Genomic DNA, 14,683 nt, shown 5'->3' with positions numbered 1-14,683 from the left:
TGCTTGCTGAGCTCGATGGAAATCGCGAGAAGCTCGTGAGATTAGGGGAAGCTACTCCGTCATAACATTGCCTATGCTAGTCTCGTTCATTGTTTTATATGTTCCCTGCGTTGCACTTTGCAATCCGAATAGAGGAGCGCAAGACAGAGAGCAAACAAAGCGGGAAACCAGTCAATGGCTATACTCGAAGTATATGCGATGCCATCCATCGTCCAATGCATTGGGTATCAAATAAATCCTGATCATATTATGAAAACCGTTTGCGTCAAAAAAACGCACGGCAACAAAATGTGTGCGTCAATTTTCTCCAGCGTGCGTCCCTGACGCACAAATGTGCGTAAAGAGAAACACTGAGTTACTATTACAGCTACCAATTGAATATATTTTCAATTTAATAGGTATTTACATGCAAGCTGCTACCTTTTACGCCCCTGCCCCGCTTCCAAAACCCCATTTATCACCGTTCAAGCGTGATGAAACAAAACTTTGCAATGTACAACATGCAAGTCTGGCATATTTTAAAATGTTCATTTATAAAAAGACTGTTAGATTGAACTATTATAAAACAAATGCCGCTAATTTCTATGTTCTTTTTTTTCTTTTTTTTTTTTACCGTTCTCGTTAGATTTAGAACAACGTATCAGTTTCTGATGGCCGTCTAAACACTCTTCCTTCAAAACTATGTACACTGTACTTGTTTTGCACGGTTGGTACCATGTCAAGTCGCAACACATCTTACAGCTTGTACCATGTCCAGTCGCAACACTCAACTGCATGGTACCGTATTACGGCAGTACCAAACGCAAAAGTGCGTGTTATTGTAAGGACAGTTTATAGTTTTTCGGAACTAATGTCGTGTACCTGCTTGGTGATATTACGCAAGTTCCATGCTTGCAAAGGTAAGAAAAGAATAAGCATATTTGGCTCCCCTTGTGACGAAGGTCGAGAAAAGGAGAGACACATTGTATGCTTCAATGTAATTTTGTTAGAAAGGGCATTATCTCTTGTTTACGTCATTGGCTCGTCATTACACCATGTCTACTGCTTCACTGATGATTGAAGGATATCCCTAGAGGTCGAAGGTTCAAATAGATCATGGTCACCGAAACAAGTATTTATGGTGTCACTGGACAGAGTATTTGGTGAATTTTCATCCGACAATGACCTATTGCAGAAAAATGAGAATATTTTTACATTGAAGATACAAATAAAAACAAACTAATGATTTTGGTTGAAAGCATGCATGTGAGATTTTGACTGCGGCAATCAGGTTAATTCCTTATACAACTGGTGGCATTTATACTGAACCAACACTGCCACCAACCCCTCGTTTTTACATTTGTTTTTAACAGCAAAAAGCTATTTTGAATATTTTCCTGTGACAGGGCAGCTAAAATAATCAGTATGTGCCTTATGCATGAATAAAGTTCACTAGTACTATAATAAATTAGCATACTTTTTTTCATCAAACCTCAACTATCTCTATTTTTAGATATTTACCTCTGTAGCAGACATACGTAAATACGTAGGCCAAGTCACTTGTTCATTTGCAGCCCAAGTTACTCACTTGAACTCCAGTGCTTGTCTAACTGTGACAGGTAGTCACAGTTACAAGCCAGCTCATTTTTCAAGCCTAACTCAAGTAAATCTAAATCACATTACAGATTTAGCTTCTGTGTGCATTTATAAATGCTAGGCTTATCATAATTAGGTTCATGCCTTCTACCTTAAAAATTAGGGAGGTGTCAAAATACGAAACTATGCAGTTAGATCTTAAGGACCAGGATTAAGTAGTTAGAGTTATCTTCCGCTTCCATGTTAAATTTCTACCAGACATGGCACATACGTTTGCTGCAGGTTAGGCGGAGAATCTAAAGCAATTTAGCAGTCCCCTGGGTCTAGTCTCACGATCCAGGGACTGAGCTCCACTGCCATAACTTAAAAACTATTGAGAAACTCTTGGCATGGACTTCATACTTTTGAGATTCCCACCCTTTATATATGTACGCTTACCAGCCGTTCAAATAGCCATTTACTTTTTTTTTTTACCGGGCATTAAAAAGAGCTGTATACGCTTTCCGGGAATTATAAAAGCTATATACTCTCAACAGGCATTAAACCAGATATTAAGCTTTCAGGGAATTAAAATGACAATGTACAAAATTAACCAGATCTGCTAGAAATTTGGTGCTCGTTTAATTTCAACAAGACTAGTGTACAAGGGGGACTACTGGCTTTATCGATAATATTAGTTTTTATAATAGTTGTATCCCTTACAAGGTCAATAATTAATTTTATATTTTGTATTGATCTTATTAAAAATTGAATGACTTTTTATTATAAAAAAATACAACAATTTTTACTCCTTTACCTATTTCAGTAAGTCAGTTATTTTTTTATATATTAATCTTCGCATATAATTGTTAAGTAAATTAAAAAAATCTTTGCTGAAATTGTGAATCACGATCATGATACAATACAAAACTAGTCACAAGGATGGCTTTTCTAAGTTTGTCAATGTTGAAATTTAGAAAACAGAATAAATAATTTCGTCCCACTCTGTATCCATGCTAGTCACTGGTATTTGAACTTAGTTTTCAATGCAGTCACAACCAAAATTATTTTCACATGGTACTTGATATAATCACATCGTTAAGAGTATTTCTAATGCTTCATTTCGTATTAAAACACTGCGAAAATTTGACTTTATATTAAATCGCTCAGCATTACAGACACAAACACACACACACACACACTCACACACACATACATACATACATACATACATACATACATGGATTAAATGTGCATTATACGAGTCTGAGGAAATGCAAAAAGAATAAAACTCATTGTAACGGTTGTAAGAATTATCGCAGGAGCTAATAGTGCGCTAGGGTGAGACAAACAAGGCTTGCCAACATAGATATGTTACTTTCTGATTTAGCTAGGTTAAGACAAACAAGGCTTTCCAATATAAATGTATTACGTTGTGATTGAGCTAGGGTGAGACAAACAAGGCTTGCCAACATAGATATGTTACTTTCTGATTTAGCTAGGGTGAGACAAACAAGGCTTACCAACATAGATATGTTACTTTCTGATTTAGCTAGGTTAAGACAAACAAGGCTTTCCAATATAAATGTATTACGTTGTGATTGAGCTAGGGTGAGACAACCAAGGCTTTCCAATATAGATGTATTACTTTGTGACTGAGCTAGGGTGAGACAACCAAGGCTTGCCAATATAGATGTATTACGTTGTGATTGAGCTAGGGTGAGACAACCAAGGCTTGCCAATACGTAAGTATTACTTTGTGATTGATCTAGGAGTGGACGAATTATGTTTGCCTATACAGATTATCGCTTAGCAAGTCAAACGGGGTGATACAAAGTTCTTTTGGCAAAATCCGATGTATAAGTAGTGAGTGAGCAAGCGAGGGACAAACTACGCTTGTCAATACGACTTATTGCTAAATAAGTGAGGGACAAACTACGCTTGTCAATACGACTTATTGCTAAATAAGTGAGCTAGGGTTTGCCCAATTTAAAGTTACGCTAAAGAAGCAAAGACTCTTCTAAATGCATCGTGGAATACGTCCTCAGTACCCTCAGGATTATTATAATACTTAACCAGCGGGGAACATTTCTGGGCGTCTCTTTCGTAATAGCACATACATACGAACAACAAATTTCTCAGCACATTAATACAGCTTATCCCACCTTCCAGCGAGAGTTAAGAATTGGAATCCGATACATAAAAGTAAGCACACTGAGGCGAGGGGGGTGGGGGAAGTGCATGTTTTTGCCCATATCCGTAAAATGTAATAGCTTACCACTATATGTTTGCCCTCTCTCTCCCCCGAAAATAAATATGTGGGCACCTATGATCAGATACAGATTTAAATAAGAAGCAATTTTTCTATTCAGTGATCTAGGCGATTCCTTAATATGGATATGGCATTAATTCCCTAAATATTTTTACATAGGGAAAAGAAATGGACAAATTTTACATTCGTTTTTAAGAATACAGTGCTAACTTTATATTGCTAGAAGCCAGGTGTATTTGCTTGACCTTGAGGTGTTAAACCTTGGCGCGATTCCGCTAGAAGTCACAAGTTTACCCCAAATTTCTTAAGACTTCTATACAACTTCAGTTGTAAATTAGAAATGCCGTAAATACTGCCACTGCAGTCACACCACCAATGTACACCACTAGATTTTAATACGAACTATGGTACGACAGGACACTCTCTTGTGATTTTGACCCGATATCACTAAAAGTGAACCATGCCATTATGGAAACTCACTAACACTTCACTCCGTGACGTTTGCTCCTAGTAATTGACTAATAATTTCGGGCTAAGGAATATTGCCATTGAACCGAGTTCCAATAATCAAACAAACAATCACACAAATTTAAGAATTCCTTAAAACGGCACGCAATAACCAAATGCACATACTCCAGATTTATTACAATATTCTATATCTATTCAGTCGGGTTGCGTACTTTCATATATGGTAATCTAAAAAAGTAGAATACGGGGACATCTTTGAAGATCATTATATCTTGATTCTGAATAAAGGATTCATCATTCAGTAGCTTTATAAATATTCATCAACCAACGATACAAACATTCATGAGATCATCCGTCTTGGTAGAAGAGCTCTCCGTTACGAATCACTTCCATCTCACCTCTGTCTGCGTGGGTTCGAGTGTCGGATTCAGCCAATGTGGGTATGTGAGAAAGCTTGCCAGTAGCTTCTCGTGGGTCGGTTGTTCTTTCTGGGGTTTTTCCCGGGTTCTTCCTCCACCATTAATACTGACCGCCATGTATAGCCTATCGTGTGCTAAAAAATGGCGTTAAACCACATAACACCAACACCATCTTGGTAGAACAAAGCAGAATGCGTACTTCAAACATTTAATTTTCAAGATTTTAGTCGATATTTGATAACCAGGTTTTTCTATCATGTTGTGTGGTACAACACATGAAAGATAGGTAAGTATGGGTTTAATGTTGACACATTAGTTATTGAGCATGTAAAACTTCGAAAAGTAAATTTAAAGTCGAAAAAAATCGCTATATTTCAAAAAGGTATTCTCATTATTATTTTTGAAGGGTAAATCGATTCTAGATTAAAGTTCATTCGAAGAGTTTATCCTTATTTGTGTTCTTTCTGTGTCGAATACTTTTAGGGATAATAGTGGACTTAATTATTTTACCTGATTACTTTGGAATGATTGCGCAACCTGTCTAAAGTATTCCGTTCGGACGCTGTTTATTGCCATTACCTTAGAAAAATCTCATTCACTGTTATTTGAACGATGATACTTGTTTAAATGATAGTTAAAATTACGCTGAATTTTTTTTTCATTGTAAACCCTTCCTTAATACTGTTAAGATAGGGTACTTTCAATAGGTGATTTGCTGTTTGAAAGTTACATCAGATTTTGACTTCTGCCGTCATTTTTCCTTCAGGAAAGCGAGAAAATAACCCTTTGTTATGCACACGGTTTAGAGATGAAAATTCTGCGCCGGGGATCAGAATATTGCTTCTACGCCGCGTCTCACGCAAAATTTTGACCCTTGGTGGAATTTTCCTGTCCTACACCAGTGCAAGCGAAGTATTCTATTACCTTGCAAAATTAATCATCCCAATACCGTTATATTGATAAATTGTTCTTCGGCATCTTGTTAGGGCCGTCATTTAAACTTTTTTTGTTGGGGGGGGGGGGGGAGGAACTTGACAGGCTTGTTAATTTTCGTATATAGGCAACAACAATCTTATATTTTACAGCACATGCAAATTTGGGGTAGGGGCAAATGCCCTCACCCCTGCCCCCCCCCCCCCCCAATGACGTCCTTGCATCTTGTGATTGTTTGCAAATCATTTATCTATTCTTATCTTACTTGATACGATAGAGTGATATGTAATTCTGTATTAGTAACAGATGTTACTACACGACTAGTAAAAGTTGTATAAATTTTAAATTGTACAAACACTTCACACTTCAGAGACCCCGAGTGGCCGAGTGGTCTAAAGCGCTCTCCGTTACGGATCACTGCCATCTCACCTCTGTCTGCAGGGGTTCGAGACTAGGATTCGGCTAATGTGGGTATGTGAGGAAGCTTGCCAGTAGCTTATCGTGGGTCGGTGGTTCTTTTCGGGATTTGTATATTCTTTGTAATGTCCGAAATATAATATTTCTTTTAAATACGAGAAAGGGTAACATCAGTTTTTACTGCAACCAATCTTACTGGTGGTGGTGGTGGTGGGCTAGTGACTCTATGTTAAACATGGCAGATTCATAATTAGTGAGTTACGGCTCGAATCTTGCCAAGATATGCCCTAGTCAACTGTCCTGGCGTGCCTGAGGGCAAGGTAGTTTACTCGTATTGCATCGGTACAAAACAGCCTTTCATATGCAGATGTACTATTATTATACATCATTCACTTAAGCATCTGATCATTTTATCGAGTCCAATATGGCGGAGAGCGATCAGTGTTGAAACAAAATTTCTCTGACAGGTGTCAACACTCAGCATTCGAAAAAAACACAAGTTTATTTTGCAGGAGTGAAATTATTTATTTGATGACATAATTTCTACATTGTAAGTGATATACGTTTTGGAATACATAGTCTACAAATAACATACAAGTTTGTGGAAGAATCAGACAGTCGATCCTTTGATTTGACATTAATAAGGTTGGAGGTGAATAAATATGTTGAGGAAAAACGATTCGGCATGTTGAATATTGAATCTTTCTATGAAGACAGTTGTGGGAATCCACTTAATTTAAAAATAACTATTACATACTTTCATCTGTATTGTAACAAGTACAAAGAACAATCTCGATAAGACCGATTAAGAAAGCCGATTTCCTTATATAGTTTATACAAATTTCGATACAGACTGGTTATGAAAGCCGATTTCCTGACATAGTTTATAAAAATCTCCATACAAACTGATTGTGGAACAGAGACAAGTCCCCCATTATCCCTTAATAGGATGCCAAGACACAAATAATCCTGTCTCAAAAGTTCTGTAGCCCTTCAACAAGCTGCATGCGAGTGTTCAATTTTTGTGTGTTGTTTTCCCCCTTTTCGTTGTTTATATAATGTATTCATTTCAGAAATGTATTCTTCTCTGGATATAGGTCTGCTATTGAATTGTGTCATACATGCTCTAGTACATTCACTACGGCTTCACCTGAAAATTGCAAAAGATTTGATAGAGACACGATCTTACAAAAGTGTTTATTTTATGTGAAATTTAAAACGGATTGAATACGATTACATTTCACGAGGTTATTTGTTATTATTTAACGAGTATTTTATTTATCACATAATATTAGGACACTGCATTACTTAACAACGACGCTACAAAGTATAACGTCACAGTGTAGAATATATATATATATATATATATATATATATATATATATATATATATATATATATCTTGAAATTACGGTAATGCATAGTGGACTAAATTGAGTTTGAACGAGATCTTACCAAGTCAGATCTTCTTTGTTCTTTTTCAAAATATTAAATGATTAAAACTATCAACGGATATAATACGACCTTAAGATAGAGATCTCAGTGAAACTTGTATTATAACAATGCATCGTTTGTGAATATACAACTTACTGTACGCCAAGAAAGAACGTTTCACAATGAAACAATTGCCTAATTACATCGCCGAAAGGGCTTGAACAATCCATGCCTGATTAACTCACAATATTTCAGAGCCGGCGGGCAATTCTTCTCAATTCACTGGCGTTCAGAGAGTGCAATCTGATTGACATCAGATCTTCACCTTTATACATGAAGATCTAACAGTGACCGCTTAGGGGTCATGTTCTTGTAACCTATATTATTACCATAATCACTAATGTTATTAACCAATCAGATGAAGTCTTATATCTTCGGGTTTGGAGACTGAGCAGTTTGAATGAAGTGCATGAATGTGTACCGAACGATTTGATTCAATCTCAGGTTTTTGAAAGCTGCATTTCCATTGGCTAATTCAAAGGTCACCAGAACATGACCCTTAAGCAGTCAACGTCAGATCTGAAGTTAGGACAGCGAAAATCTGATTCTAATCAGATTGTCAGAGAGTGTATTTCACACGAAGAACTGGACTAACGCCGTATTGGGAACGACTGTCCGTCGCCTGCCGATTAAGTGATATGTTTTAGTTAAGCGATGCTTTCTGCGGTAAACTGACACTGGCAATTACTTTTATCCACGGAGTGGTGTAAAAAAACTCACTAACTTTGCAAAAGGCATTCCAGGTGTTCTGCCAACTGCATCTAATGACCCCAATGCTCTTCATGCATCCCTCAGTTGGTTTCTGCATGACGACGTAAGCGAACCCATTGTCGGCCCACCCACAGCTGCAGACCTCGTATCTTAGGCTGTATGCTGTCTGTAGATCCTCAAAGGTGGCTAGACTGGATCCCTTGTCTTCGCAATTCTTTCTTGCCTGAGCTAAAGTCATTTTGTAGTTGCCGCTTTGGTCTTGGGATAGGAAAACTGTGAAAAACAGTTAAAGTGAGGAGAAAAATAACTGGAAAAGTGAAAGTTTAGAAAATGTAATTGTTTAAAAAGTTTGGCTAATTAAATTTAAAGTAAAACAACATAAAATGAAAATACTTTCCTCACACCACGTTGCAATTAGGATGGAACTGTTGAAGAACAACACTGCATGCACAGATTGGTTTACTCAAAGTCTAGCCTCTTTTGTTTTCGTTGACAAACTCATCTTTTTATGGTCAAGCAGATACAATGAAAAGTTGTTGTGGCTTTAACGTTATTTTCCAGAACACAATTGGTTATACATGGCGGCCGATATAACTGGTGAAGGAAGAGCCCGACACCCCCCTTAATAATCACCGACCCGCGGAAAGCTACCGGCAAGCTTTCTCACATACCCACACTGGCCGAACCCACGCGGACAGAGGTGAGATGACAGTTATCGGTAAAGGCGCGCGCTTTAGACCACTCGGCCACCCAGGGGCCGTAAAATAAAAATAAAATAAATTTGTGGATGAAATGTTACGAATGATTTAGCTACAAATATGTACACTGTATAAAACCTTGGCGAACCTGAGTATTTTATGTTACGATATTAAACTGAAATTCTGGCAGACTATTCAAAATATAAGAAAGCAGACTGACGTCTGCATTTTAAAGACTGCTCAGCTGTTAAACGATATAAAATTTTAAAATAAGTTTTACTTCTCGTTCCTAAATACTGTATGGAAAATATTTAGATGGAGATTGTTCTAAGCACACAGGCGTATTGAAATCAACTTATACGTTTGTTAACTATGACTCGAGCAGGTATCTAAGTATTTACAACTTATTTTAAAACGGTATATTGTTTTGAAGTCTTCTGTCCAACACGAGCACTGATCCTTTGTAACGATTAAGTTTAGCCATTATCCGAAATGTTGTTATATAATCGTGCAATATTTCAGATAACAGGATTTGCCAATTACTGAATAAACGTCCAAAAAAGTTATGTCAGACCCAGAAAACAAGATAAAGGTACAGATGAAAGAATTTCTTGAATAATAAATGTTTGCGCTAGCGCAAGGATATTTGTGATGAGGGGTGAATGGATCTTGCTGGGCACTGGAAACAAAGCAATATAGACCATCTAGGCCATCCAAACACAGGAATGGGGTCACGTGACTCGTTCAGCCAATATAATATAGTTTTAAGGTGTACGAATAAATGGGGCAGCATTCTTTGTGTCACTTGCAAAATAATTCTTGGAGATACGGGTTGTATATTTAGCGAGCATAATTTTTACAGTTTCCACCACCACCCCACCAACCGTATTTTGCAAATAACTATAGGCATGTTATATCATATGAACATAACTTGTTGCAGCTTCATCTGAATTTCTCAGCAGTAACATTGTATGATGAAGGTGTTCACACGTGTACTACACAAATTATTCGTGTCACATTTCTTTCATGTCTTTGTTAATTGTATATATTTGAAAACATTTATAAAAAAAAGGAAATATCATGGTTCTTTCGGTTACATGTATAATATGGCGGTCTCATCTCCCAAATGGATTGTTTTTGGTTTGATGGTTAAAAATTTACTTTCAGGTCTGAATTTAAACTATGTAGTTCATCACATACTATGTTAAAGTAATTTTGTAAATAACTTTATGCATGTTAGATCATATGAATATATTATTATTTTCAATACAATTGTCACATGTGGCCTGCATCAACAAATCGTTTTCAGCGTTATTCGTTATGCTCAGATTCTTACTTTCTTCCTTACTGTTGTTATTCTCTCATACACGCTTCATCATAAATAGTGTTTAAACCGAAATGTTACCGAATGCTTACATATGAAAACTTTAGTCCTACCTGGTATCGGGTATTTACAGAATACATCCCATTTTGACTGCCAAGAGCATTTGACTACACCGATTGAAAAGAGACAGCCATCTTTGGCCTCTTGCATTACAAGATATGAAACTCCATTGGCCGCCCATCCACATCCACATTTCTGATATCCATCCTGATAAGCCGCCTCCAAGTCTTCAAAAGTGGCGATTGATGTCCCTCTAGACTCACAGTATGCCTTGGCCGCATTGAAGTCCAGGTTGTATTTGGTCGAGTAATATATAACTAAAATACATGTACAACAGTATATTTACTCTGGTCAGTCTGTGAGGAGATATCATGGTACATGACGTAATTATATAAACTTTCAAGGAAGAGTCCAATGAAAAAGGGTTGGGGTGTGCAGTGGGGTGGAATGGTTCAGGGATTGAATCAGATCAACATCAACAACAACAACGATGATGATGATGATAATAATAATAATAATAATAATAATAATAATAATAATATACGATAGTGACTGATAGATAATATATAATTTTATTCTAAAAACTTGTCAAGCATTCACAGTTCTTGTCCACTGACAACAATCAGTCTATCAGAAGAGTAACAAAATATTTAATTTGTCTCCAATGGCGTTTTGAAGGCGATTTTAATTAGTTCTCTTTAATGGATCTACATCAACTGTAACATGCATACTCGATGTTAGCATAAAAACGAGAAACACGTATCCTCCAGAGATGGTATTGTATTTTGGTCCTATTTCTGTGACTTTGAATACCTAATCTAGTTGTTGCTGTTTGAACATATAATTCATTTACTTAAAGAAAATTATACATTCAAATCTTGCCTCTTTGGGATACCTTCAATTTTATATGAATATCAATATTTTCTGTATATACAAGGACATTCTAAAACTTTCAACTTTTAATTCTTAATTTTTTGACATTATAATATAAGATTCATATAGAAGGAAAATAGACTGAATTTGACTATAATGTTCAGACTTTAATTCAAATGTAACTTTTGTAGGGAAAATCTGACCAGTATTTCACCAACAGTATTATACATTTGTTTTAACTACTAATCTAAAAGTCTACAAATTAGCGATCTGATTTGATGACATACAAATCTGACTTAGGTTTGACCAGTCGGATACCGTAGGTCTAGACCTAAATTTAACACTTAAATTTGACCAGTCGGATACCGTAGGTCTAGACCTAAATTTAACACTTAAATTTGACCAGTCGGATACCGTAGGTCTAGACCTAAATTTAACACTTAAATTTGACCAGTCGGATACCGTAGGTCTAGACCTAATTTAACACTTAAGATGCTGAAATTTGAGCTAGGTATGCTTTGTATAACGGTACCTTTACACTGGTGAAATGAAAAACCATTAAATTTAGTTCCATTTCCATTTTAACGTATGTCTTGGCGACCTGAATGCATAAACAAAATTCTTGCTTCCCAAAGGGGAGCTTTATAAAACGACTTTTTAATATTTCATTTTGACTTGTTTTATGCTTTTGCTCTGTTTTGTTTTCTTGTGTGGGTGGGTGGGGCTGGGGAGCTGGCAAAGAGAGATGTTGATATATGACCGAGAACTGGATAATTTTCTGTTGATGTCTAAGGGCAGAGTTTTTCAGCTTAAAGTACGGGACGTATGGACGCACTTATGGGGCAGTTCAGAGTAAAGTGTTTCTTTTTTCAAGCTCTGGACAGGTCGGCAAGAAAAATAAAGACCCATCTAAAGCAATATCAAAATTACCTCCTCTCTTCCTCAACCAAACGCTTTTATCTGAAACAAACCTTGCTGCGAAGCGGTGGCCAATTGTCGACCAGTTGGAACAAGAGATGCATCAGCTGAAGATGAAATCGGATATTGTTCTCTTTCCTGCATGGAGACATAAAAGGGAATAGAAGTAAAATCTTGTACAATTGAAATTGTTTTTATTCCTGTTCTCCCCAGTACATTTGTCTCTGCCTTTTTTTGTTAGGCGTGCAATACTGAGGTCTCAATCCACCTTTTTCTTCAATATATACTACATAACTTTTTAATGTACGCATTTATGCATCATTATATTCAATAATGCCAGGAATTTAAATAAATATAAAAACACATAATACTAAACTTTGACAAGGTTCACGAAGTGGAGTTAATTTGCAGCTGGTTAATACGGGGCCAAACACCTAATTTTGTCATGCCTTCATACGCCCAAGAAGTATGGCTGCACTGAATTTACCTCCTTACTTACTGTTCATGTGGCTATAACAAACAAAAAATGTCAGCAATGTTGATATAAGCCTGTATAAAGTCAGGAAATTAGTTTGAAACAAATGAGCACAGTTCTTTTTCTGGGCAATTTCCTTGCACCAGCATAAAACATACACTTTATTCTGAGTGAGATCTCGAATCTTCCCACACAAGCCATTCCTGGAAAGTAACCCAATTTGTTTCATTCAGACAGTTCATACCACCGAAAACACTCGAAATTGTGCGTAGAGACTCTGAAAGACAAATTGAAACTGTTCTTGAATAGGGTCAATTTGTTTTGCCAAATATTGAGATTTTTTTTTGAATTAGTCATTGTGTCACATCCACTTACATTACACATAAACCTTAAGTTCATAAACGATCGTGGGGACATAATTTGAGGACTGTTGTCGGAAGAAAAACGTTTCTTCTTCCCTGCAATCTCTTTTTGTAAAAATGTGAAAACTGAAAATGTTAATGTGTCTAACTAAACAATGAAATTACATATTTATGTTATTTGAATAATAATATCCAAACTTTATCATGTTTGATCCTAATGCAGTTTAAAAAAAATAATATTTGCCATCACCCTCACGGAGAGTTTTATGAAGATTGTAAGATTAGTCAGCAATAGTAATATGTAGATCTCGTGTTTTTATTCCCTGTCTGTTCACTGCGTCCCAGAACTAGTCAGCACGAACGAGCTTATGGTTCCAGAATAGCCCCTCCCTTCCCCGCCTTGACAACAATGTTATAATCTCCCTTTTATTTGCGAGAACGATATGCCCAAAAGTGAGTGAAAATAGGCTCGTGCTAATTATTGGACAGCGTGACACCAATAAGGAGATATTCTACTGATAAACGCATGGAAAGTAAATCGCCGTAGTCAGTTACCAAGCGATTATTCTTTTTTCATATACTAAGAAATACAATTTCATACAAAAAAGGTCAAAGCCTGGTACTTTAGAACTCGACTTTGACATTTAATTACATTTTGAAACATACACTCGGATATAATTTTCTTGTCATTTATATTTTTTGTATCATACAATGTGGCGAAAAAAAGGGTTCGTTTCTGAGGAACGGCTTTTGGGATTGGAGATCTTTCGAATATTTTGGAATAATTTTTTTTTTTGTAACATCGGTCAGATTTATGAGCGTAATAATTGCTATAGAGACTATAACAATGATTATATATCGACTCTCATAGTTTTAATGTGTTGAAACCGTTATTGAAAAGTGTTAGCTGGAATTGCGCGTACAAAAACGAATAACCGTTAATAATAAAATCGATACAAAATGACATCGATTGTACGGAACATATAGCGAATGTATGAATATAACAGAGCAATGCAGATTCATTGATGGGTAGCTATGTAATTTGGTAGGATCGTAAATAGGAAATAAAACAAGCAAAACAGAAATCAAGGAATTATAGAAAGTAAAACAAAAAATGAAGAATTAAGAAATAATAACTTCCTGATGGTTCAAGGAAAGAACAAAGGAAGGAAACAAGAAAGAACGAAAATTACCATAAGATTGCGCAATGCAGCTAATATCGGTTCTTCCTGTGCACTTCTTTTCTGGGCGATTGCTTCTGTTGCTGCCATCAAGAAGGCAATCAAGGCACAAAACCACGTAATACAGTTCATCGTTAGTACCAGTATAGAGACTTAACGAGAAGAGATACCCCGAGCGTACAGAAAAGCAGACAGTTGGGGAAGTCGGCCTGGCGCAGACTTTAAATAGGTGTCGCCGATCGCGCTATTAATATACACTTCGTCAACTGTTGCACAAACATTTCTTTACGAAACATCGCCGCATGGATGCAGATAAAAAACTCTCCAAATGCCAATCCGAGGCCTGCATGAGAGACCGACACCCCCCTAAAAAAAATATTTGGCCGACTACAGTGATTGGATCGGCGATAACAAATAACATGATTATACACAATGCCCGACGTAGATCTGAAAATGTCAGGGTGATAAATTCACGATTACCGATTTATAGCGCGATCTACAGAGATGGACCCGGCGATCTTATT

General features: G+C 36.6%; 1 protein-coding gene across 1 annotated transcript; it reads right to left on the bottom strand.

Moving 5' to 3' along the window:
* Positions 1–6,563: 6,563 nt before the first annotated feature.
* LOC149788027 (hyaluronan and proteoglycan link protein 3-like) lies at positions 6,564–14,395 on the bottom strand. Its single transcript, XM_089974303.1, has 5 exons — positions 14,172–14,395; positions 12,195–12,279; positions 10,404–10,667; positions 8,282–8,541; positions 6,564–7,213 (listed from the first exon to the last, which is right to left on the bottom strand). The coding sequence occupies exons 1-5, from the start codon at positions 14,289–14,291 to the stop codon at positions 7,202–7,204; spliced, it is 741 nt and encodes a 246-aa protein (XP_089830429.1). The 5' UTR covers positions 14,292–14,395; the 3' UTR covers positions 6,564–7,201.
* Positions 14,396–14,683: the final 288 nt, after the last annotated feature.

The sequence above is a fragment of the Sinohyriopsis cumingii genome, chromosome 11 (assembly GCF_028554795.1).
Source record: "Sinohyriopsis cumingii isolate HCF-2022 chromosome 11, ASM2855479v2, whole genome shotgun sequence".
Lineage (NCBI taxonomy): Eukaryota > Metazoa > Mollusca > Bivalvia > Unionida > Unionidae > Sinohyriopsis > Sinohyriopsis cumingii.
Note: the sequence above shows the minus strand (reverse complement) of the source record. Positions and strands in the feature narration are given on the sequence as shown.